A 27,492-nucleotide genomic window follows, 5' to 3' on the forward strand; every position below is an offset into this window, starting at 1 on the left:
TAACAGGATTTTTTAATTTTAATTTTTAAAAAACAACTTTCATGATTTAAAGGGACAGTCAACACCGGACACAACTTAATCCCATACCTTAGATCCAAAAAAGAAGATGCGTCTGCACCGCATCCCATGTTCAATACCTCTAACGTTTTATGTGTAATCATCCAAAGCACATACGATTTTCTCCTGCAGATATGGCCAAATTCCCCCCACCGTTACGTAGTAACTTTCATTTTAAAGGCATCCGCCAATCAGAATACAGTGCTCGGTTGGATTCTTTACATGCGTTCACAGTGATTTGCAGCTGCACTTTCTATTTCGGCTGGCGAGCGGACATAAATTGTAATGTGCATGCTCATTAGCAAAGAAACAGCGTCACCGTGAATGAGTAATTTAATAGAGAAGAAGACAGAGGAGGAGAAGTTTGTTGGCCATATCTACAGGATAAAACTGTATGTGCTTTGGATGATTACACATGTAATGTTAGAGGTATTGAACATGGGATACAGTGCAGACGCATCTTCTTTTTTGGATCTAAGGTATGGGATTAAGTTGTGTCCGGTGTTGACTGTCCCTTTAAATAGGGAATGTAATTTTAAACAACTTTCCCATTTACTTTTATCACCAATGTTGCTTTGTTCTCTTAGTATTCTTAGTTGAAAGCTAAACCTAGGAGGTTCATATGCAAATTTCTTAGACCTTGAAGACTGCCTCTAATTTGAATGCATTTTGACCACTATAGGGCATTAGTTCATGTGTTTAATATAGATAACATTGAGCTCATGCACGTGAAGTTACCCTGTAGTGAGCACTGATTGGCTAAAATGCAAGTCTGTCAAAAGAACTAAAATAAGGGGGCAGTTTATAGAGGCATAGATACAAGGTAATCACAGAGGTAAAAACTGTATTTCTATAACAGTGTTTGGTTATGCAAAACTGGGGAATAGGTAATAAAGGGATTATCTTTCTTTTTAAACAATAAACATTCTAAAATATTTTTTAAAAATGTTAAAAACTTATAATAATGATTTTGTAGTGCTGAAAAACAATGGAAAATGACTGATTGTGATTGTGTCAATTTAAAAAAGTGCTTGTTGTACGAAAACATGCAAAAAATGATCAAACCATGGATTGTTATCGACCCCTTAGTTAATAAAGCATGATTTTACAACATAGATGTCAATGGAAACATGAACAAAAAAGTAGTTTTTGTTTTAAATCAGTGAAGGTCTTCAGGTCAGATGCGGCACAAGGTACCATTTGTTATCTTCTGAAGCACTAAACTATGGGGTCAATTTAACAATGTGCGGGTGGACATGATCCGCTGTAGCACATCGATAAATGCAGACACCATACGCTGTCGACATTTGTCATTGCACAAGCATTTCTGGTGAAATGCTTGTGCAATGCCACCCCTGCACATTCGCAGCCAATCGGCCGCTAGCAGGGGGTGTCAATCAACCCGATCATATCTGATTGCTGTCTGCCACCTCAGAGGTAGCGGACAAGTTAAGGAGCAGCGGTCTTATGACCGCTGCTTCTTAACTTACATTTCCGGCTAGCCAGAAAGTACGGGGGTAGATAGCAGCTTCCGCTGCTTGGTAAATCTACCCCTATTTGTCATTTTGACCTTTGATTTTATACTTCATAGGGCATCTCTTTTGCCACTCCCTCTATTCCCCAGGGGCAATTCCATACCTTAAAATTTAGAGGTGCAGACAAAGTTGCCTAAAAAGCTAAATAATATCAAGCTTGCCTGTCTTGTTATTTCAAACCTTATTCCTTATTTTTCCTTTTTTGTTGCTCTCTGTTCTCTTATGTTTTATTCATCTGCATTTAAGGGACATAACACTCTGCCAATAGGCATCTGAATGATTACCTAATTTGTCCACCTTGGGATCTAGAAGGTGCCAACCTGAGGTTATGTTATTTTTGTCAGATGTTTGTCCCGCTATTAACCTTCTACTGATGAGAAACCATGATACTGTTGCTTCTGGTTACATGGTTTGAGGAGTAGGACTAAACATGACTGAGCAGCAATTATGGAACTAAATAGAACACTGTACCTGCAAAAAGGGTGGTTCTGGCATTAACAGGGCTAATGGTAAATTTTTATTTAGTATTTGCAGTAACATTACATAAGGACTAATTACAACATGATGTAGAGAAGTAGAGGTATTACATAACATTTTCAGGTTGGCAAAGTACTACTGAAGACCTTTGAATTAAGGGTACGGAGGAAGTGATATAACCATCACAAGGAGGCAAGAGAATGCTCTAATATCATATTTTTGCTGTTATAGTTATCTAGATCAATGTTTCTCAATTCCAGTCATCAAGTAACCCTAACAGGCCAGATTTTCATTATATCCTAACTTGAGCACAGGTGAACTTATAAGCTGATCAGTAGCCATGGTAACTATCCTGTCACCCTTTAGCTGATTATTTCACCTGTGCTCTTGCTAAGATATCATGAAAATCTGGCTGGTTAGGATTACTTGATGACTGGAGTTGAGAAACACTGAACTCTAAATAAACCATGAATTCAGGGTACAATTCAAGTACCTTTTATCCTATAATTAGACATTTCTGCATCAAGGTGTGAAGTAGGTAAACAAATTTTAGTATGGCGGACACAGGATATTATAGGAGGTGGGAATATTTTTTTTTTTTGAAGAGTAATTTACATTATAATTGCATTTAGTCATCTATCTCTTGCCAATCATTCTTGTGATTAAGGTAGTAGCTATGAAGATTAAAATCTCATAGTGTATTTGTAAAAATATTCACATATCAGACAACTACATAAAGGACTTAGCATTATATTTACAATAAATGTTTAGAACTTTATTATGTACATTTGTATACATAACTAACAACATCAGCAACCAAAGAAGTGTATCATACCCTCTTCTGTCAGAGTGTGACTTGCAGAAACTCCATCAGTGTTTGGGACTTCCACAGAATAAATACCCAGATCTTTCTCTGATGGGTTGGTCAGTATCAGCTTGGACCTAATTAAAATAAAAAGTACTTTAGAAGTTGCCACATCCATTAGTTTTAGTTACAACCATGGTTGCCATATTTTGAACAAACAAAATATTATGGACACTTTGCCCCTGGAAATGTACATTTGTGATGTCATGCAATACCGCCTTTCTAGAAGTATATTTTTTATGCAGACTTCTAGGCAATGATTCTTGTAGGCTAATTTAAGTCAATGGCATCTACTTATCAAGCCGTCAACCGCAAATACGCTGGAATTCCGCAGCGTATTTGTGGCAAGCCTGATTCCCCTTAGTTATCAAACCCTACAGACTGGCAAAAGTAGAATTTTGTGACATAACATACGATCCGCCGGACTCAGTCCAACACAGATTGATGCTTACGTCATTACAGATGTTCCGAATGCAAATTTGGCACAATCTGACTACTTTTGCTAGTTATCAAATTTCTACCAGGTACACTCGCCACTATTCTGGCCCAGAGTACCTGGTTTTCAATCCGCTTCCCTGGAGGCGGCGGATGCCATAGGAATCAATGGGAGTCTGAAAGCAGCGAAAGCTTATGTTCGCTGCTGTCCGATATCCCATTGATTCCTATGGTAACGTTTACACCTAATACCCTAACATGTACCCCAAGTCTAAACACCCCTAATCTGCCCCCCTACACCGCCACCACCTACATTATACTTATTAACCCCTAATCTGCCGCCCTGACACCACCGCCACCTACATTATACTTATTAACCCCTAATCTGCCGCCCGACACCGCCAACACCTACATTATACTTTTTAACCCCTAATCTGCCCCCCCTACATCGCCACCACCTACCTACATTTATTAACCCCTAATCTGCCGACCCCAACGTCGCTGCCACTATATTAAATTTATTAACCCCTAAACCTAAGTCTAACCCTAATACCCCCTAACTTAAATATAATTTAAATAAAGCTAAATAAATATTCCTATCATTAACTAAATTATTCCTATTTAAAACTAAATACTTACCTATAAAATAAACCCTAAGATAGCTACGATATAACTAATAGTTACATTGTATCTATCTTAGGGTTTATTTTTATTTTACAGGCAAGTTTTTATTTATTTTAACTAGGTAGAATAGTTAGTAAATAGTTATTAACTATTTACTAACTACCTAGTTAAAATAAATACAAATATACCTGTAAAATAAAACCTAACCTAAGTTACAATTACATCTATCACTACACTATAATTAAATTAATTCCCTACATTAAATACAATTAAATACAATTAAATAAAATTATCTAAAGTACAAAAAAACAAAACAGTAAATTAAATAAAATAATAAACAAATTACAAGATTTTTAAACTAATTACACCTAATCTAATCCCCAACTGGGCCGAAGTCCTCAACGAAGCCGGCAGAAGTGGTCCTCCAGACGGGCAGAAGTCTTCATGCAGACGGCATCTTCTATCTTCATCCATCTGGCGCGGAGCGGCTCCATCTTCTAGACATCCGACGTGGAGCATCCTCTTAATCCGACGTCTTCTTGAACAATGACGGTTCCTTTAAGTGATGTCATCCAAGATGGTGTCCCTTCAATTCCGATTGGCTGATAGAATTCTATCAGCCAATCGGAATTAAGGTAGGAAAAATCCTATTGGCAGATGCAAGGATGGATGAAGATACAGCGCTGCGGAATCTGTTGGCGCTCTACAAATACCTGATGATAATAATAATAATAATAATAGAAGATGCTGTCTGGATGAAGACTTCTGCCCGTTTGGAGGACCACTTCTGCCCGTCTGGAGGACCACTTCTGCCGGCTTCGTTGAGGACTTCAGCCCGGTTGGGTAAAGACTTCTCCCGGTAAGGTGATCTTCAAGGGGTTAGTATTAGTTTTTTTTAAGGGGGTATTGGGTGGGTTTTAGAGTAGGGTTGGTTATGTGGGTGGTGGGTTTTAATGTTTGGGGGGGATTTGTACTTTTTTTACAGGTAAAAGAGCTGATTACTTTGGGGCAATGCCCCGCAAAAGGCCCTTTTAAGGGCTATTTGTAATTTAGTGTATAGTAGAGCTTTTTTTATTTTGGGGGAGTATTTTTTATTTTGTTAGGGGGATTAGATTAGGTGCAATTAGTTTAAAAATCTTGTAATTTGTTTATTATTTTCTGTAATTTAGTGTTTGTTTGTTTTTGTACTTTAGATATTTTTTTTTAATTGTATTTAATTGTATTTAATGTAGGGAATTAATTTAATTAGAGTGTAGTGTTATGTGTAATTGTAACTTAAGTTAGGCTTTATTTTACAGGTAAATTTGTATTTATTTTAACTAGGTAGTTAGTAAATAGTTAATAACTATTTAGTAACTATTCTACCTAGTTAAAATAAATACAAACATGCCTGTAAAATAAAAATAAACCCTAAGATAGATACAATGTAACTATTAGTTATATTGTAGCTATTTTAGGGTTTATTTACAGGTAAGTATTTAGTTTTAAATAGGAATAATTTAGTTAATGATAGGAATATTTATTTAGATTTATTTAAATTATATTTAAGTTAGGGGGTGTTAGGGTTAGGGTTAGACTTAGGTTTAGGGGTTAATAAATTTAATATAGTGGCGGCGACGTTGGGGGCGGCAGATTAGGGGTTAATAAATGTAGGTAGGTGGTGGCGATGTAGGGGGGGCAGATTAGGGGTTAATAAGTATAATGTAGGTGGCAGCGATGTAGGGGGGCAGATTAGGGGTTAATAAGTATAATGTAGGTGGTGGCGGTGTAGGGGGGCAGATTAGGGGTTAATAAGAATAATGTAGGTGGCGGCGGTGTAGGGGGGCAGATTAGAGGTTAATAAGTAAAATGTAGGTGGCGGGGGGCTCCGGAAGCGGCGTTTTAGGGGTCAAACAATTTATTTAGTTGCGGCGGGGTCCGTGAGCGGCTGTTTTGGGGTTAATACATTTATTAGAGTTGCGGTGGGCTCCGTGAGCGGCGGTATAGGGGTAAAACAGTGTAGTGTGGGTGTTTAGTGACAGTTTACCCATAAAGCTGGGAAAAAGCCGAAGAGCAGCGAGATCGATGACTGATAGTTAACAACAGTCTGCTGCTCATCGCCCCGTACTTGGTGTGTGGGTTTTTGACAGCTTTTTTGGTAACTTTGGAGAATGTATTCAGGTTCGCGACAGCGATGTTAGGCAATCTTAGGCGAGCGTATTGGTGCCGGCGAATGCAAGTAAGTTGATGGCTTGATAAATAGATGCCAATATCTCAAACAACAGTATGATATAGACCTGGAAGAAAACTTTTGTCTTTGAATAATTATTTATAAAAAAAATGTCCAATAGATTATGCCCAATAGATTTAAGAAAGGGGCTTCTTTTCAAAATCCATTATATAATCTAGCTATAGAACCCATGGCAATGCTTATAGGGATCAGTGCTAATATAATATCAATGTATATTTTAGGTACTGAAAAATGCTTCTATTTGGATATCACATATTTAAAAAAGTGATTCCCACTCTAATTGGATTAATATTACAGTACGGACAAGAGTAAAGCTATGTTAAATAAATCAATATGTGAGTTTTCAAGGTCTAAAAATATATACATTTAATTGTTTTAATATACTGTATCTGTTAAACACATAGGCATTAATTTACCTAAAAACACCCAATAAACCTATACCTCTAAATACTTCCATTATATGCGTCAATTGTATCTGTTTTGGATAAGCAAATTAGTAATAATTAAGATGATCATATTACACCAAAGGAATTAACCATAAGATTGACACTATTAGCGACCCTTTAGTTCTGTTTTACAGATGAAATAACATTTAACGTTTGTATTATTTTAAGGGGACATGAAACCCAATTTTTTTCTTTCATGCTTTAGAAAGAGCATTCAGTCTTAAACAACTTTCCAATGACCTTCTATTATCTAATTTACTTCATTTTCTTTATATTCTTTAAATCATTTTCTTTATATCTAAAGGCTCAGTAACTGCTGATTGGTGGTTGCACATAAATGACTTATGTATTTGGCTTACCCATGTGCATTGCTATTTCTTCAACAAAGGGTACCTGAAGAATGAAGCAAATTAAATAATATAAATAAATTGGAATGCTGTTTAAAACTGTATTTACTATCTGAATCATGAAAAAAAATGTTGGGTTTCATGTCCCTTCAATAGTTTGCAATTTTTTCGCTGCCTCAATCTCTAGCTTTTGCATAAAACAGTAATTTCACAGTTTTTTTTTATTGCTTTCCAGTTTTACAGAATGAAAAATTGTAAAACAATTTCACAGAGGAATATTTGTATATATTTCCCTTGACTTTATTTTAAATGTATTTTATAGTTTGTATAATGTGTTGCTCATTCCCTTAAAACTTCACACATTTGTTCATTATTCACCATTAATCATGTTTTTTGAGACCTGTTTATTGTATATTACGAGCAAATGAATTTGTTTGCATTGGATATTAACTACACATTCATACGTATTAGCTTTCCCTGTTACCAAATTAAAAAATAAAATAAAAACCTATCTGACAGAGTAAATAAAATATAGTTCTTTGACAAATTCCCTTCTCCAGCTGAATTGAGTAAACAGGTATATAGATACGATCAGTATATAACAAATTAGTAGACAAGCAATGCAGTTCCGATTCGTGTTGATTACTTGTTTCCTTCTGCAGATATTTCTGTTCTGTCAGGATCAGGGCTTCCCTTGTAATCTTTTGACCAGATAAACTGTGGACAGTCTATCGGCTCCGGGTTCTCAAAAGACATGTATATAAGTCCATCGTCATCCACACCAACTTCAATTTCATTTGTCCCTGCAAAACAGATGTAACGTTCAGAGGAATTTAGAATTACTTAAACATTTTTAGTTTTTCTTTGATGAAGAATTTTACAAAATGTATCCAGTTTGACCCTATGGTTTAATATAGTGTCATTATTTATTAAACGGCCATTACAGTGAAAACAATTAAATGCCCTTATTAATTAGTGCATGTCATTTTATCACTAACAACAAGGCAAAGCTTTGTTTTTAACTCTCGCAAGGGGTTAAACACATATTTAAAGTACCTCTAGGGACCTGAAGAGTGCTATTGGCCCAGAGTGGATACTGCTAATCCCATCAGCAAAGCTAGTTGCACAATCCAGCTTTCAACTAGCACTGCTGATCTGATTAGTGGCAGCTTCCGATCGGGACCAGCATTGCTTTGCAACTCAATAATGGTACTTTAACTATGTGTTTAACCCCTTTTGGTGGTTAAACACACAGCTTTACTGTGTCACTAGTGATAAAATGACATGCTCTGGGAATAAAAGAATTTCATTATATCACTATACTGTCCCTATAAGCATATATGCCTAGTCCCAGTAGATAAGGTTTAAGAAAACACTTTTATATATGTGTTTCCTTATATTTTGATTACTTGTTCAAGCTACCTAGTTAGCCCAAGATGTATATTCTGTGAAATGAAGCTTTTCATTTTTCTTGTGTATGTTATGTTAGGTGGGCAAACCCCTTAGGTTCATTACCGCTGGTTATGATCACATTCATTTATAAAATAATGAAGCTGTACAACAGAATAACACATATACTTAAAATATTGGGATTGATTAAAATCCTTTAAAATGACAAATAAACTGATTTATTTACAAAAATCATCATAGAATTTAATGGTAATTTTCTGTAGAAAATAATTAGAATTTTTTTTCTAAAGGATTAGAATTTACCCTATTATTTCAAAGTTGTGTTTTTGCCATCTCCTATACATTTTCTATATGTTTTTGCTCTGCGAAATTGCTTTTTTCCACATTATATACTATAAAGACCTGGTTTAGTTTCTGCAACCACAGGATCACAGGGTAAAGATGGGACCCCAGTTCCTTCAGAGTTAACTGCAAGGACGCGGAATAAATAGCATTTTCCTGTCTCCAAACCAGAGATCTATGGGGGAAAAAACATTAATCATGTTAGTTTTGTGAAGACATTTGTAAATTAGGCAGCAGGGTGTCCACCAATGCTATGTAATTTAATAGTTGTAGTAACATTTCAGCCTATATTTTTTGTTTTGTTTCCTTTTTAAATCATTTATGCTATACATAAATCCAGGGTGATGTGGGTTATCAGTTAAGTTAAATCACTTATGGATTATGGGGTCAATTTATTAATGCGAGCGGATATGATACGATGTAGCGTATTATGTCTGCGGCACATCGATACTGTGGTGCAATGCTGCCCCCTGCAGATTCCGCTAGCAGGGGGTGTCAATCAACCCGATCATATTCGATCAGTTTGATTTCTTTCCGCTGCCTCAGAGCATGCAAACCGATTATGGAGCAGCGGTCTTTAGAAACACGAGGCGTCAAGCTTGATAAATTGACCCCTATATCTCAAGCCATTAGTTGAGCCCTATAAAGTGGTTTGTATACAAGAGTTTTCAAATTCAGATTAACTCTTATCTATGACAAAACTGTTTTTGCTTAGTTTTCTAATATTCTGCATTGATGGGTCTCATCAAAGTAATTCCAGTCCAGCATTTGCCAAATTAATTTTTTTTTGTTGTATTTTTTTTTTTAAATCAAATTTAACAGCCTTGTCCACTTGAAAACCCTCCATTTGGCACATTTTGAATACCATGTTGTAATAAACATGATCATTTCATGGTTTATTCCAAATTTGCAAATAAAATTTAAATGTACTGTCAAACGTACACATATGAAATATGGTTACCAGATGGTGTTAATTTTAGAAAGCAGTTTAGGGCTAGATTATGAGAGGAGTAGTATCTATTACATGCAGTTATATGAAAATATATATCGAAAGTATAGAGTTTGCTAAAGGGCATGCTAAAATATTTATGGTTATTCAGTTTTACCATGGACTTGTCATATTAATTTGCTCACTAATTTTAGCGTGGTCAAGTGATATTGATAGCGCACCTTGCACCTAAGTGCTTAGAGTTCAATTTTGAAAACCCAATATAGAATTGTTTTTTTATTGCATACCTTAAAATGGGTGTCAGACATGGGTTTTTCATTAATCCTTTTCCATTGTTCAGATCCTTCTTCACATTGTTCTATAAAATACCCAGTGACTGGACTGTTTCCTGTATAGATAGGTGGCTCCCACTGTAGCAGAAGTGATGTGTTACGGACCTCTTTGCATATGACATCATAGGGTGGACCTATGAAAGAACAAATTGATAGTGATATCATATGGTTAATATACAGAAATGTAGGCTGTACACCAAAACCAATACAGGAGTAAGGCTTCTGTATTAGCTCTACATTGTAAGTCCCTCCTATTACTCTAGCATTATTTTATCATTTATATGTGGTTGTTCATTTACTTCATTGAGGCCACAGTATTATTTTAGATCTATTTATATGTGCTTTTATAGTATTTCATACTCTTTATATAGGTGTATGGTAAGTTCTTCATTAGATGTATTTATACTGTACATGCCTCTTTAAAATTAATTTAAAGATATATAAAATCAATATTATCTTTTGTATTTTTTGTTTAGTTTGTAGTGTTTTTGCATTTTTACATAACCTGTTGTTCAATTTAATTACAATTAAGTTAAAGGGACATAAACTATACAAAATAGTATGCTCTGATGTGTTAGAGCATTTTATCATTGCAATATTCCTTGCATATAACTATGTCTTTAAGACCTGTAAAGGGTTTAAACACATAGATAAATTCATTTCCAGAGCAACATGATGCATATATGGATAGCCTCCAATTATGAGCTAGCTCCCAGTAGTCATTTGTGCTCCTGAGCCTACCTATGTATGGTTTTAAACAAATGGTACAAAAACAATTAAATACATTTCATAATAGCAGTAAAAAAAGTCTCTTACAATTTTAATTTATACTTTCTTTTAGCCATTCCAAAATAACCTAACAATTTTAAACTAGCAAATCTGCTTTTACATTACCTGGTTCAGGCATTTTCCATTCCTCACATTTAAATAAGTCACTCGGCTCTGACATCTTCCCAACCCCAGCTGAATTCATTGCTCGAGCACGGAATTCATAAAAGTTACCTTCAATAAGATCTGTGACCTTATAACAAGATAAACAAATATCTTTCATGAACAAAAAAAAACAGGGAGGGGGATGAACCAACCATCTGACATCAAAATATGAATTTATATGTATATGACACCTTACAAACTCTTTGTTGTATTGGCTCACTCTTGACATCTCGCCAGGCCACCTCTGATGAATCATGCATGTCCAAAAAGTATCCAAGAATTTCTCTCCCAGATTTAAACTTTGGAGCCTTCCAGCCAATCACCATTTCATGTTTCCCACAGCTCAGAAGAGCAAAGTCATAAGGAGCAGATGGGCAGTCTACAAAAGAAGAAATGAGAACTAGTCAAGCTGATCTTCGGTAAATGTTTGAGGTTTATGGAGACATTATTAGTCATTATTAGTCACAACCATAAAACTAGTATTTAGGTAAATAGTAGGTGTAGATCATGTATGTTTGCTACAAATAACACACTTCTACATAAATAGAATTATATCATTATAAATTGTAGAGAATGCTTTATTCACAATAAACTTTAAGAATACCTAATGTGAAGATTATTTGGGGGTAAAAGTCTATTGCTGATAGTGGTACTCAGCTCTGGCCAATGATTAGACAGTTGACAGGAAGTGAACATTTTTCACATTGAGAGAGGGCCAACCACATTACACTTTATAGTTTTCACTCACGGATGGCTTCGTTGATGTTCAGTGGGACAGAGACAGGCGACCTCTCACTCAGCCCAGCTTCATTTACTGCTCGCACACAAAACTCATAGTCTTTCCCAGTTTCTAGTTCATAGACAGTAAACCTGGAATGATTTTAGAAAATACTGAATAATATGTGACTCAAAGATTACAATGTAAATTACTAAGTAAGTTATCATTGTTATATCAGTGAAACTAGCAAGGAAACATTCTGTTTTGCCCTCATCACTTATGTTGTAAAAAGTATATGTTAAATAGAATAGCAGTGCAAGATTTTTTTCCAGACATATCATATGCTATTCATTTAATTTTACAATTAAAAAAAATAATGTGATTATTGCCATTGCGTTATCAATGTTCTTTATACATACCCGAGAGGAATACTGCCCTTAAGATTTTTCTTATTTGACCTATTTATCATCTTCAAATGGTGAGATGTATTAAATATTGGCAGAATCTCAACTCTCACTATAAGATTTGTGACTATAGCAAAAGCAATGATATGTGTCTATGTGACTGCTCAAACCAGTAGTAAAGAAAGTTTTTTGTTAATGTCCCACGTTCCCTAAGAAGCTAAAACGGAAATTCTTTAATGAGCAAATACTGCAAATTAAAGAGCTGGTTTAGTCAGTTTTAAGAATTTTGAAAACCTAGATTACAGAATGTTTTTTTGGCTTGTCTAGGGAGCGTGGAAGAAAGTACAGTTTTTATACAAAAGCAGGAGGTATTTAGTGTTCCTTTACAGAAACAGTATGGTGAATACAGACTAGGCCTCTTATTTACCCCATATTTAGCACTTGCTGATCGTGCTGGGGTTTAATGAATCCATTTATTCATTTTTACAGAAAAATTAATATACAGATCACAAAGAGTCAGATGGATGTTGATAGGTATAGAAAGTGCTAAGTTCTTTTGAAAGAAAGTAAGCTAATGCATTGGGTTTTTTTTTTGGCACCTGCATGTGAAGATTAATTATATTTTTTATTTCAAGTTTTCCAGATATCTGAAAAGAACCTTTCAAAACTTACCTTGTACACTTTAAAGGCTTGTTATTCACCGTCTGCCATTCTGTTTCTCCAGAGAGACGACTGTACAGATAATAGCCAAGAATCTCTGGGTCATCCTCAACCTTCTCCCACTGCACCAGAGCAGATGTCTTTGTATCCCTGACAGCCAATATATGCCCGGGTGCGGGGGGAATAGCTGTTGTAGAAAACACTATTTTATAAATGGAGTGCTGCAAAATGTAGCTTTTAAAGTGCAACAGTGAGTGGCTTGAATGTTTAAAAATAAATGAATTAATTAAGCAGTATCTCTGAATCAGACACTAAACACATTGCATGTTTCAGTGATTCCATGTATAGAGGTTGTTTCTCCTACTAGATTTCTGCATTCTGTAATAAAGCATGCATGACCGTATGGTTTAAATTTAGTTTGCCTACAGCAGTTACAAGCATACGCTGATTAACCTTTTTTTCTCTAATCTATAATTAACCATTTATAAATATGTAATTTGTAATTAAGAAAATTCAATTAATCATACTGTAGTTTATTCACAACAAAAATATTAGCTTGTTTCAAATAAAAAAAAGGAATTGTATCAATGCTATTCCAAAGGATATAAGTTTAGCTTAACATATCCATTAATAATATATGATGACTTTTGTCTTAAAAAGTGGCTAAGGTTTAAGCAGTTTAGAAGAGGCAGGTGAATTCATTTTCAAGGCTGTGACTTCAGGCCCTTTCTGACTCCTCGGACGGTAGTTTCACAAAGATAAAGGATATGTTTTCATCAACCTTCAACAAACATATTACACATTACAGACTCCAGTTTACCACTAATAAATGTTGCCTTTTTGCCATATTATCAGAAATCTTCAGGACACAAAGTGATCTGACTGCTCCCTTTATAAGATTTTTTTTTTTTCAGCATACACTTTAATTGTCCCAAGAAAGGGAATTCAGTTTGAAGGATTCGTGATGTGAAACAATTTTAGGATTTTAAAATGGTGCCACCATTATTTCTTTAAGTCTGTTAGTGTTTAGAGCGAGGCCCTGACAATCAAAGATTTAAAAATATATATTTTCACATCTGTTCTTAATGGTAACGTCAAACTTCTCTGGTGTTAACATTCAACAGGTACAATTTTAAGCTGTTTCAGCTGTGTTGGTTACAACAAGCTACATTAAGGGCTTCAAATAAGAACTAACATCTCTTCTGTTCTAAACAAAGATGCCATTTTGATAGCTGTCTATCTGGATAACATACTGACAAAGTCATTAGCTAAAAATCCAGAATTCCTGCATAATGAGTTAAACAGATACTGCAAGAAAATTGATGGCTAATAAATATTTACACAATCTCTAAGGTTCCACCCAATTTGGAGAATACAGTTTCAGTAAAAAAGATATGTTTTAAGAAAAAAGACAAAACTTCTCAAAATTTTTAGCATAAAGACTCAAAAACTGCCAGAACAATATCCCGAAAGGCAGGTTCCCAAGACCTTTTCTTAGAGCCATATATTTTCCTTTGGATAAGATATTCCAATGTAACAGAACAAATAGAGATTTCAGAATAGTGTCTACCTCAAATTCCTATGGCTATTAACCATGATTGGAGGAGTTCAAATAGGAAATATTGTATGCCTTAAGTATAGAAAAATGAAACAAGTATGAATAATCAGAGTAAATAACAATTTAAGTTTAAAAGAATCAGAATTTGACTGTTCAGCAATGGTAGATTACCTTGCTTGACAATTTCTTTGAAGGTACTGACAACCATTGGAGGAGAGCCAGATGTACCCTTATATTTGTAAACTTTCTCAATGATGTAGTCTTTGACTTATCCATTCACACACTGTTTTTGATATATGAAAATGAAAAAAAAAGATTGTTTTTAAATATGATATCCTGTTTTTTATTGCACCTCTATAAGCCAAGTGCAGGGACAGATTTTTTTCCACATTGTTTGTTACATTGGAGCAGTGATGGGACTCTATTATCTGGGCACTGGCTTGAGACAGCTGTTGTTTCTGGTGTCATTGCTTCTGTAGCACACATGAAGTGAGATTTATAAAACAGCATGAAGAACACTGAACTGCAAGAAGACTGGCTGCAAATTCATTTTCTGGAGTGCTTTGCTGGCAGTTTGAGTATCTGATATTTGTACTCAGAAACATGGCACATGGCTGGTCTGCAGTGTTCATATAACAGGCTTCTAGAAAGAAAAGCATCATGGACTACCTTGAAATGATCAGCTATTCAATAAAGTATTTCAGAAACTTCAGGAACCACTTCTGAAGTTTAAAAATAGGATTAAAAGGCTGCAAGGAATCCATAATTTACAAAGAAGAAAATTGTTTAGAGCTATATTTATTATTATTGGACAGAAACTCAGCCAAGGGCAAAAGCTGGTAGCAGTTGCCTTGTTGATGAATATAGAACTTTAAAATGTTGTTCTGTTGGTTTCATTTTATCTGACATTTTCTTCTAAGGGTGATAGGCTAAGGGAATTGAAAAAACTAATTTTCAGGGTGTAAAAATGCTTTCCAGAACCAGATCTTAGATGTGAGCCAGGTACCTCAATCAGACACAGGAACAAACAAAATTAAACATATTAACAAAATGATCAACTATGACAAAAATAGTATTGTGTTGTTGGAAAAAGGACAACGAATAATAAAGTCCATCCAAAAAATCTTGTAAATTAATAAGTGGACATCTTTTGGTGGTGTCATGCACGCACACTCCTTAGAAGCATGTCACATAGGACTTAGCATCTGGAATACTGGTAAACCTGGTGTGATAGTCTCAGCCGCATATGTGTGACTTTTGTACAATGATCTCTACGGGTACAATATTGTACTGTTGTGCTGAAATTCATAACTTTTGGCAAATTGTTCCTACAAGAATTCATATAGCCAGTCTCTAGGACCCACCTGTTAGCTGCTATTTCACATATGAATCTAGTATTGTTAATAAGTAGAGAATATGCACACTGTATTTTTGTTTCTAACTTTCCCTGACCTTAATTTTTTTTTTTAAATTAATATTATCATCTTTCATTTTTAGATAGTGTTACATACTTTTCATAGCTGCCTTTTTTTCTTTGTCAGCATAACTGGCTTTCTACTTTTAAATTGTATTACAGATGAATATATAATCAAGTTGAATAATGCTATGATATTACATCGGATGAGGACTGCTTTTAACAGGGACACAAACAAGTAATTGGCAAGGATTCTTAGTGATTATATCCTTATAAATATATATTTCAAGATATTTCTTAGAAAATAGAGATAACAGAGATATTTCTCTTGAAAGCAAGGACAAAATGCAAGGGATTCAGGTAGTGTGCCATTTCTAAAGAGCATGATGAAGAGTCCTACATACTTGTCTAAGTATTTGCTCCATTTTTCATGCATGTAATTTTAGGCAACTTTTCAATTTACTTTTCTTTCATGTAATTAACAAGAGTCCATGAGCTAGTGACGTATGGGATATACATTCCTACCAGGAGGGGCAAAGTTTCCCAAACCTTAAAATGCCTATAAATACACCCCTCACCACACCCACAAATCAGTTTTTACAAACTTTGCCTCCAAGGGAGGTGGTGAAGTAAGTTTGTGCTAGATTCTACGTTGATATGCGCTCCGCAGCAAGTTGGAGCCCGGTTTTCCTCTCAGCGTGCAGTGAATGTCAGAGGGATGTGAAGAGAGTATTGCCTATTGAATGCAGTGATCTCCTTCTACGGGGTCTATTTCATAAGGTTCTCTGTTCTCGGTCGTAGAGATTCATCTCTTACCTCCCTTTTCAGATCGACGATATACTCTTATATTTACCATTACCTCTACTGATTCTCGTTTCAGTACTGGTTTGGCTTTCTACAAACATGTAGATGAGTGTCCTGGGGTAAGTAAGTCTTATTTTCTGTGACACTCTAAGCTATGGTTGGGCACTTTATTTATAAAGTTCTAAATATATGTATTCAAACATTTATTTGCCTTGACTCAGAATGTTCAACTTTCCTTATTTTCAGACAGTCAGTTTCATATTTGGGATTATGCATTGAATTATCATATTTTTCTTACCTCAAAAATTTGACTTTTTTCCCTGTGGGCTGTTAGGCTCGCGGGGGCTGAAAATGCTTCATTTTATTGCGTCATTCTTGGCGCGGACTTTTTTGGCGCAAAAATTCTTTTCCGTTTCCGGCGTCATACGTGTCGCCGGAAGTTACGTCATTTTTTGACGTTATTTTGCACCAAAGATGTCGGCGTTCCGGATGTGGCGTCATTTTTGGCGCCAAAAGCATTTAGGCGCCAAATAATGTGGGCGTCTTATTTGGCGCTAAAAAATATGGGCGTCGCTTTTGTCTCCACATTATTTCAGTCTCATTTTTCATTTGCTTCTGGTTGCTAGAAGCTTGATATTTGGCATTCTTTCCCATTCCTGAAACTGTCTTATAAGGAATTTGATCTATTTTGCTTTATATGTTGTTTTTTCTCTTACATATTGCAAGATGTCTCACGTTACATCTGAGCCAGAAGATACTACAGGAAAATCACTGCCTGCTGGATCTACCAAAGCTAAGTGTATCTGCTGTAAATTTTTGGTAGCTATTCCTCCAGCTGTTGTTTGTAATAATTGTCATGACAAACTTGTTAAAGCAGATAATATTTCCTTTAGTAATGTACCATTGCCTGTTGCAGTTCCCTCAACATCTAAGGTGCAGAATGTTCCTGATAACATAAGAGATTTTGTTTCTGAATCCATAAAGAAGGCTTTGTCTGTTATTTCTCCTTCTAGTAAACGTAAAATGTCTTTTAAATCTTCTCTCTCTACAGATGAATTTTTAAATGAACACCATCATTCTGATTCTTTGGACTCTTCTGGTTCAGAGGATTCTATCTCAGAGATTGATGCTGATAAATCTTCATATTTATTTAAGATGGAATTTATTCGCTCTTTACTTAAAGAAGTACTAATTGCTTTAGAAATAGAGGATTCTAGTCCTCTTGATACTAATTCTATACGTTTGGATAAGGTTTTTAAAGCTCCTGCGGTTATTCCAGAAGTTTTTCCTGTTCCTAATGCTATTTCTGCAGTGATTTCCAAAGAATGGGATAAATTGGGTAATTCATTTACTCCTTCTAAACGTTTTAAGCAATTATATCCTGTTCCGCCTGACAAGTTAGAATTTTGGGACAAAATCCCTAAAGTTGATGGGGCTATTTCTACCCTTGCTAAACGTACTACCATTCCTACGTTCCTTTCGTTTCAACAAAGAACAAAAGCCTGATCCTTCGTCCTCAGGAGCAGTTTCAGTTTGGAAACCATCTCCAGTCTGGAATAAATCCAAGCCTGCTAGAAAGGCAAAGCCTGCTTCTAAGTTCACATGAAGGTACGGCCCTCATTCCAGTTCAGCTGGTAGGGGGCAGGTTACGTTTTTTCAAAGAAATTTGGATCAATTCTGTTCACAATCTTTGGATTCAGAGCATTGTTTCAGAAGGGTACAGAATTGGTTTCAAGATGAGACCTCCTGCAAAGAGATTTTTTCTTTCCCGTGTCCCAGTAAATCCAGTGAAAGCTCAAGCATTTCTGAATTGTGTTTCAGATCTAGAGTTGGCTGGAGTAATTATGCCAGTTCCAGTTCCGGAACAGGGGATGGGGTTTTATTCAAATCTCTTCATTGTACCAAAGAAGGAGAATTCCTTCAGACCAGTTCTGGATCTAAAATTATTGAATCGTTATGTAAGGATACCAACGTTCAAGATGGTAACTGTAAGGACTATATTGCCTTTTGTTCAGCAAGGGAATTATATGTCCACAATAGATTTACAGGATGCATATCTGCATATTCCGATTCATCCAGATCATTTTCAGTTCCTGAGATTCTCTTTTCTAGACAAGCATTACCAATTTGTGGCTCTACCGTTTGGCCTTGCTACAGCTCCAAGAATTTTCACAAAGATTCTCGGTGCCCTTCTGTCTGTAATCAGAGAACAGGGTATTGTGGTATTTCCTTATTTGGACGATATCTTGGTACTTGCTCAGTCTTTACATTTAGCAGAGTCTCATACGAATCGACTTGTGTTGTTTCTTCAAGATCATGGTTGGAGGATCAATTTACCAAAAAGTTCTTTGATTCCTCAAACAAGGGTAACCTTTCTGGGTTTCCAGATAGATTCAGTGTCCATGACTCTGTCTTTAACAGACAAGAGACGTCTAAATTGATTACAGCTTGTCGAAACCTTCAGTCACAATCATTCCCTTCGGTAGCCTTATGCATGGAAATTCTAGGTCTTATGACTGCTGCATCGGACGCGATCCCCTTTGCTCGTTTTCACATGCGACCTCTTCAGCTCTGTATGCTGAACCAATGGTGCAGGGATTACACGAAGATATCTCAATTAATATCTTTAAAACCGATTGTTCGACACTCTCTAACGTGGTGGACAGATCACCATCGTTTAATTCAGGGGGCTTCTTTTGTTCTTCCGACCTGGACTGTAATTTCAACAGATGCAAGTCTCACAGGTTGGGGAGCTGTGTGGAGATCTCTGACGGCACAGGGAGTTTGGGAATCTCAGGAGGTGAGATTACCGATCAATATTTTGGAACTCCGTGCAATTTTCAGAGCTCTTCAGTTTTGGCCTCTTCTGAAGAGAGAATCGTTCATTTGTTTTCAGACAGACAATGTCACAACTGTGGCATACATCAATCATCAAGGAGGGACTCACAGTCCTCTGGCTATGAAAGAAGTATCTCGAATTTTGGTTTGGGCGGAATCCAGCTCCTGTCTAATCTCTGCGGTTCATATCCCAGGTGTAGACAATTGGGAAGCGGATTATCTCAGTCGCCAAACGTTGCATCCGGGCGAATGGTCTCTTCACCCAGAGGTATTTCTTCAGATTGTTCAAATGTGGGGGCTTCCAGAGATAGATCTGATGGCCTCTCATCTAAACAAGAAACTTCCCAGGTATCTGTCCAGATCCCGGGATCCTCAGGCGGAGGCAGTGGATGCATTATCACTTCCTTGGAAGTATCATCCTGCCTATATCTTTCCGCCTCTAGTTCTTCTTCCAAGAGTAATCTCCAAGATTCTGAGGGAATGCTCGTTTGTTCTGCTAATAGCTCCGGCATGGCCTCACAGGTTTTGGTATGCGGATCTTGTCCGGATGGCATCTTGCCAACCATGGACTCTTCCGTTAAGACCAGACCTTCTGTCGCAAGGTCCTTTTTTCCATCCGGATCTGAAATCCTTAAATTTAAAGGTATGGAGATTGAACGCTTGATTCTTAGTCAAAGAGGTTTCTCTGACTCTGTGATTGATACTATGTTACAGGCTCGTAAATCTGTATCTAGAGAGATATATTATAGAGTCTGGAAGACTTATATTTCTTGGTGTCTTACTCATCATTTTTCTTGGTATTCTTTTAGAATTCCGAGAATATTACAATTTCTTCAGGATGGTTTAGATAACGGTTTGTCCGCAAGTTCCTTGAAAGGACAAATCTCTGCTCTTTCTGTTCTTTTTCACAGAAAGATTGCTATTCTTCCTGATATTCATTGTTTTGTACAAGCTTTGGTTCGTATAAAACCTGTCATTAAGTCAATTTCTCCTCCATGGAGTTTGAATTTGGTTCTGGGAGCTCTTCAAGCTCCTCCGTTTGAACCTATGCATTCATTGGACATTAAATTGCTTTCTTGGAAAGTTTTGTTCCTTTTGGCCATCTCTTCTGCCAGAAGAGTTTCTGAATTATCTGCTCTTTCTTGTGAGTCTCCTTTTCTGATTTTTCATCAGGATAAGGCGGTGTTGCGAACTTCTTTTCAATTTTTACCTAAGGTTGTGAATTCCAACAACATTAGTAGAGAAATCGTGGTTCCTTCATTATGTCCTAATCCTAAGAATTCTAAGGAGAAATCGTTACATTCTTTGGATGTTGTTAGAGCTTTGAAATATTATGTTGAAGCTACTAAATCTTTCCGAAAGACTTCTAGTCTATTTGTCATCTTTTCTGGTTCTAGAAAAGGCCAGAAAGCTTCTGCCATTTCTTTGGCATCCTGGTTGAAATCTTTAATTCATCTTGCCTATGTTAAATCGGGTAAGACTCCGCCTCAGAGGATTACAGCTCATTCTACTAGGTCAGTTTCTACTTCCTGGGCGTTTCGGAATGAAGCTTCAGTTGATCAGATTTGCAAAGCAGCGACTTGGTCCTCTTTGCATACTTTTACTAAATTCTACCATTTTGATGTATTCTCTTCTTCTGAAGCAGTTTTTGGTAGAAAGGTACTTCAGGCAGTGGTTTCGGTTTGAATCTTCTGCTTATGTTTTTCATTAAACTTTATTTTGGGTGTGGATTATTTTCAGCAGGAATTGGCTGTCTTTATTTTATCCCTCCCTCTCTAGTGACTCTTGTGTGGAAAGATCCACATCTTGGGTATTCATTATCCCATACGTCACTAGCTCATGGACTCTTGTTAATTACATGAAAGAAAACATAATTTATGTAAGAACTTACCTGATAAATTCATTTCTTTCATATTAACAAGAGTCCATGAGGCCCACCCTTTTTTGTGGTGGTTATGATTTTTTTGTATAAAGCACAATTATTCCAATTCCTTATTTTATATGCTTCGCACTTTTTTCTTATCACCCCACTTCTTGGCTATTCGTTAAACTGATTTGTGGGTGTGGTGAGGGGTGTATTTATAGGCATTTTAAGGTTTGGGAAACTTTGCCCCTCCTGGTAGGAATGTATATCCCATACGTCACTAGCTCATGGACTCTTGTTAATATGAAAGAAATGAATTTATCAGGTAAGTTCTTACATAAATTATGTTTTATCATCAAATTTGTTCTCATGGTATTCTGTGTTGAAAGCACATAAACTGATTTCTAAGCCCTTGAAGGTCATCTCTAATCTCAGTGCATTTTGACAGTTTTTCACAGTTAGATAGTACTAGCTAACATGTGCCATATAGATAACATTGTGCTCACTCCTGTGTAGTTATTTATGAGTCAGCACTGATTGGCTAAAGTGCAAGTCTGTCAAAAGAACTGAACTAAAGGGACAGTCTGCAGAGGCTTAGATACAAGGTAATCACAGAGGCAATAAGTCTATTAATATAACTGTGTTGGTTATGCAAAACTGGGAAATGGGTAATAAAGGGATAATCTATCTTTTTAAAAAATAAAAATTCCGGAGTAGACTGCCCCTTTAAAGTGACTGTAGAGCAATGGAGACAAGTTGATTCCAATCTTTTCCCCTCAAATCCATAAATCCATTTCATTATCAAAACTTAATTTTACTTTAAGATTATGATTACTGAATTACTTGGTTCTGAACAGGAATGAGGTATATACATAAACACTAGCTATACTTTCCCAACACCAGAAATACTATTAGGGCTAAAGAACCACACTGAGAAGTATTCTACAGAATGGTGGATGATGTTACTGAGACCCCTTTGAACTAGAGAAATTGGAAAGAGTTGTGGTCAGCACCCAGAGATCACCTAGTAGACAGAAATTGACCTTTTGGGCACAAGAGAATCAAAACAATATTAAGAAATCATGCAATATTGATCTGCATATTTAGTATTTATAATAAGTTGTGATTTAATTACTGATCTCTGTCTCCAACTAAGCCTAATACTAGCATTGTTTTTAGTGGCTTTCCTGTGGTTACATTTATGTCATCAAAATCTTTCCTTTACAAAATGCCTTTTGTGAGCAAACCATTATCACCAAAAAAAATTATTACAAAAAATGCTACCAATCTGCATAGCAGGTCATTATTCTAATGTACTTAAAGGGACAGGCTAGTCCAAAATAAACTTTCATGATTCAGATAGGGCTTGTAATTGTAAAAAGTTTTCCAATGTACTTTTATCACCAATTTTGCTTTGTTCTCTTGGTATTCTTAGTTGAAAGCTAAATCTAGGAGGTTCCTATGCTAATTTCTAAGCCCTTGAAGACTGCCTCTTCTCTCAGGGTATTTTGACAGTTTTTCACCACTAGAAGGTGTTAGTTCATGTGTGTCATATAGATAACACTGTGCTCACCCACGTGAAGTTCCTGGGAGCCAGCACTGATTGGCTAAAATGCATGTCTGTCAAAAGAACTGAAATAAGGCAGGGAGTCTGCAGAGGCTTAGATACAAGATAATCACTGAGCTAAAAAGTGTAGTTATATAACTGTGTTGGTTATGCAAAACTAGGGAATGGGTAATAAAGGGATTATCTATCTTTTAAAACAATAACAATTCTGGTGTAGACTGTCCCTTTAATGACAGATACGAATCACCTGACTCATATACTGAGACTGTTCCCTTATTTTTTAATACACTAGATACTTTTTGATCCTTTACATTTTCATCTATAATGCCTTTTATACAATCAAGCATTTAAAATATCCATAACATACCAACAGTGGCGTAGCGTGGGGGGGGCCACAGGGGCGGTTGCCCCGGGCGCAAAATTCTGAGGGGCGCAAAATGCTTGGCTCCCAGCCTCCCCAGTCCCCACCATCTCAAGACAGTAGACAGTCACAGTCCCAGTCCCACTCCCAGCGGCGCTACAGGGAGGCTAAAAATCTGACAGGCGCCTGCGCCCAGACGTTCTGTCTCTCAAGTGAATTGTCTACTACTCTGAAGTCAAGACGTGCTGTGTAATGATTTAATTATCATAATTTTATGAGTGTAATCCTATCCGACCGTTACCTGCTGCTAGACTAGTGTTTACGCCACTAGTTAGCACGGTCCACTCCCACTCCCAGCGCACATGTCAGGAGGGAGGAAGAAGTCAGAGCAGCAGAGCCAGAGTGGAGTCAGACTGACTAGCACCCCGCGCCCGCAATGATAAGGTAAGTAGTGTCAACAGAAATTACCAAACTCATCACCGGGTCCGTATCAGAACCAGACCACCAGTGCCACTGCCAGCCAGAATTATAATTAAATTATTATAGCCCCTGTTTTTGCCTGGGCCCTGGGGAATAGGGATTGGAAATGGCAACGCACGCAAAATGCAGCTTAGCCTCTACCGTTACCCAGGTGACGTCGCAGGGGCAGCCAGCCAAGTTTTAAAGGACCCAGAGTCACTCTGAGCCAGCCAGCTAAATTCCAACTTCCAAAGGACCCACAGTCTGAGCCAGCCAGCATGCCAGAGTGTGAGAGTGATCTATGCTGCTTTAAAGTGAAAGCTGTTTATTTTATTTCAAATTCATTTTTAACCTGGGTAAAATAAAACATACAAGATGTAGATGATCTACATCTTGTATGTTTTACCCAGGTTAAAAATTAATTTAAAAAAAATAACTGGCTTTCACTTTAAAGCAGCATAGATCACTCTCACACTCTGGCATGCTGGCTCAGATGTATTTTAAAAATGAAATCCCATGTTTAAATATTAAACCATAAAAAATGTAATTGTTAAGTTATATAATGTACTTAATGTATATAATAAAGTAATGGCTGCCTGCAACCATATTGAATCCTAATTTTTAAGGATGAATGTAGAGTTTAGAATTCTATATATATATATATATATAGTATATATTTTTGTTATTAAAATAAAGCTTTGTTTGTTTTAAAACAAAAACCTGTCTCCTAAGTTGTTGAGCTGTCTCCTAGATTCAAAGCAAATTTGCCAATCCCTACTGTACTGGTGGAAGAGACTCAGTCAGTGCTAATGGATTAGGGGGGCGCAATTCTTGCCTTGCCCTGGGCGCTGAGAAGCCACGCTACGCCACTGCATACCAACATTCATTATCCTAAATATAAATGGCTTAAGTTCTGAATACACAAACACCACCACATATAAACCTAGCGGTAAAATACACAGTTACCTAGCGTTGCTTTTGGAGAGATAGGATCACTTGGTTTGGAAGGGTCACTGACTCCATGCTTGTTCACAGATCGAATTCGGAAACAATATGATGTATCTTTATCAAGGTCATAAAGAGGAAAGCGTGGAGAATTCACAGTTGCTTCCAGGTTTATCCTTTGCCAAATGTTGCTTCCTGCAATAGCCTAGAGAAATAAAATCTGTATTTATACACATATCTGACTTATATAAACAATTCACATTCATTTTAGTGAATTAAATATGTATGACAAGTAAAAAATGGCCCATCCCTTTATGCAGAATATTAACAGATTCTGTACTTTCACTTCACTAATATTCTTCCTCAAATGCAATACTGTCACTATAATAGCTAATCTTGAGTATGCCCAAATGACTTTTAGAAACAGTTCATCAAAACTGATTTGATTGCCATCCAACTTAGGGGCATACGTATCGATGTGCGAGCGGACATGATACGAAGTAGCGTATCATATCCGCCGCACATCGATAAATGCCGACTGCATACGCTGTCGGCATTTATCATTGCACCAGCGGTTCTTGTGAACTGCTGGTGCAATGCCGCCTCCTGCTGATTCGCCGCCAATCGGCCTCTAGCAGGGGGTATCAAACCAGTTGATTTCTGTCCACAGCTTCAGAGCAGGTGGACAAGTTATACAGCAGCGGTCTTTAGACCATACGGAGCTTGATAAATATGCCCCTTAAGGTCTAATTACATTAGCAACTGTTAACAGATATAAAAAGTTTCTTATACAGTAGGTGTTTTTGTGGTTGGTCTTGCTCTTGTTAAAGGGAAGCTAAACCCAAATCTTTTTATTCATGATTCAGATAGAGCATGCAATTTTAAGCCACTTTCTGATTTACTCATATTATTATTTTTTCTTTGTTCTCTTGCTATCTTTATTTAAAAAGCAGGAATGTGATGCATAGGAGCCGGCCCATTTTTGTTTGAGAACCTGGGTATGCTTGCTTATTGGTGAGTAAATGTCAGCCTCCAATAAACAAGCGCTATCCATGCTGCTGAACTTAAAATGGGCTGGCTGTTAAGATTTACATTCCTGCTTTTAAAATAAAGATAGCAAGAGAACAAAGAAAAATTGATAATAGGAGTAACATATAAAGTTGCTTAAAATGTCATGCTCTATCTGAATCATGAAAGAAAAACATTAGGTTCAGTGTCCCTTTAAAGGGCTGAATATTACTCAAAAATGTTCTAGTGACAATAAAGTGATCTATAATCATAAGTTATCCATACAAAAAATTGTGGGCTAGATTAGAAGTGGCGCGCTATTGTTAGTCAACAAATTAGCTTGAGCGCAAACTAAATCAGCGTGCGTCGGTTTTATCGTGAGCGAAGACCTAGCGTGAGTGCACCATACACATAAATACATTAAAATAAAGTGTTAAACTTATATATACACTATCTGATAAAATTATTATGTTTATATATACAGTATATATCTAAATATGTGTATGGTTTTATATATATATATATATATATATATATATATATATATATATATATATATATATATATATAAATATATATATATATATATATATATATATATATATATATATATATATATATATATACATGCGAATTTAGGTGTTTATGCATGTATGTATGTGTATATATATATATATATATATATATATATATATATTTATATGTATATACACTTGTATTTATATATATATATATATATATATATATTTATATATGCACTTTGGAGCCCTTTTCACTCAAATACCTTAAAACTTGAACAAGCATTTTTAATCATTTTTATTATTTTAAAAAGGTTTTTACTGTGATTTTAATGTCAATATTTTATATTCCAATGTTCTTTACTTAATAGAAAATGTTCTTTATGTTTTTAAATATATATTCCTAGCGAACTGCTTGTGCAATGCCACCCCCTGCAGATTCACGGCCAAACGGACGCTAGCAGGGGGTGTCAATCAACCCGATCATATAGGATCAGGCAGATTGATATCCACAGACTCAGAGGAAGCAAACCAGTTAAGGAGCAGTGATCTTAAGACCGCTGCTTCATAACTGCTGTTTACGGCGAACCATTCGGCCCTTGATAAATCGGCCCCAAGCAATTTAAAGTACAGGATTAAGTCATGAAGGACATATGTCCAAACCACCATTGACAGGGCAATAGGAAATAATAATGTATTGCAATCCCTTTGTACATAAACCATCTAAACAAATGCTTCAAAGCCCTGCCACGACTTATTAAATTGTGTAAATACTCTGACGTATGTTGCACCATGATCTGATGGCTTTTTTAGAACATTCATAAGGCATTGAGGATTTTTCACCTAACCCATCACTCAGCATGCGGCATTTAGAAATATGTGATTACTTGCGGGAAGTAAGTCATTTAGCAATCGTCTCTCTATATCAAAGCTGACAAGGAGTTTGCTTTTTTTAATTTTATTTTTCTTTAACTTTTATCAAGTATTCTTTTGTGCATATGTTAGAGTGACCTGTTTTAAAGAGGGTGTTTTGCTATGTTCTTAAAACATTTATGGGATATTGGTGTCCTTGACAGTGGAAGTCATTCTATGGACTCCATATAAACAGCTTAAAATGCTACTTCTTTAGCTGTTACAGTAACTATAAAGTGGCGTTTCTCAATTCCCCCAGACTTCCCTGACCGAGAGATTGACAGCCAAAGTGCGGGCAGGGGGCAGCTTATGCAATGATAAATTCAGGCAACATTTTGCTGCCCACTAGCCGCGATGCTGGGTCGACATCTCCACCCCTGTCTGTCTGGCCCCTGTTAAATAGACCCCTATGTGTCAGGAATTTAAAGGTTGCAACTACTGACTTTTACAACTTTCTTGTTGGGCTCCCTACTTTTAATC

At 36.3% G+C, this 27,492-nt stretch overlaps 1 protein-coding gene across 1 annotated transcript in view; it reads right to left on the reverse strand.

The window, feature by feature from the left end:
* The window catches only part of MYOM3 (myomesin 3), a 209,580-nt gene that overhangs the window by 47,454 nt on the left and 134,634 nt on the right, over positions 1–27,492 (reverse strand). Inside the window, exons 14-22 of the mRNA XM_053707175.1 lie at positions 24,596–24,779; positions 12,777–12,951; positions 11,731–11,852; positions 11,174–11,361; positions 10,944–11,070; positions 10,005–10,183; positions 8,829–8,943; positions 7,663–7,819; positions 2,905–3,011 (exon numbers count right to left, since the gene is read on the reverse strand). Coding sequence (XP_053563150.1) covers positions 2,905–3,011; positions 7,663–7,819; positions 8,829–8,943; positions 10,005–10,183; positions 10,944–11,070; positions 11,174–11,361; positions 11,731–11,852; positions 12,777–12,951; positions 24,596–24,779 — 1,354 coding nt within the window. The remainder of the gene's footprint in view (positions 1–2,904; positions 3,012–7,662; positions 7,820–8,828; positions 8,944–10,004; positions 10,184–10,943; positions 11,071–11,173; positions 11,362–11,730; positions 11,853–12,776; positions 12,952–24,595; positions 24,780–27,492) is intronic.

This window comes from Bombina bombina, chromosome 3 (assembly GCF_027579735.1).
Source record: "Bombina bombina isolate aBomBom1 chromosome 3, aBomBom1.pri, whole genome shotgun sequence".
Lineage (NCBI taxonomy): Eukaryota > Metazoa > Chordata > Amphibia > Anura > Bombinatoridae > Bombina > Bombina bombina.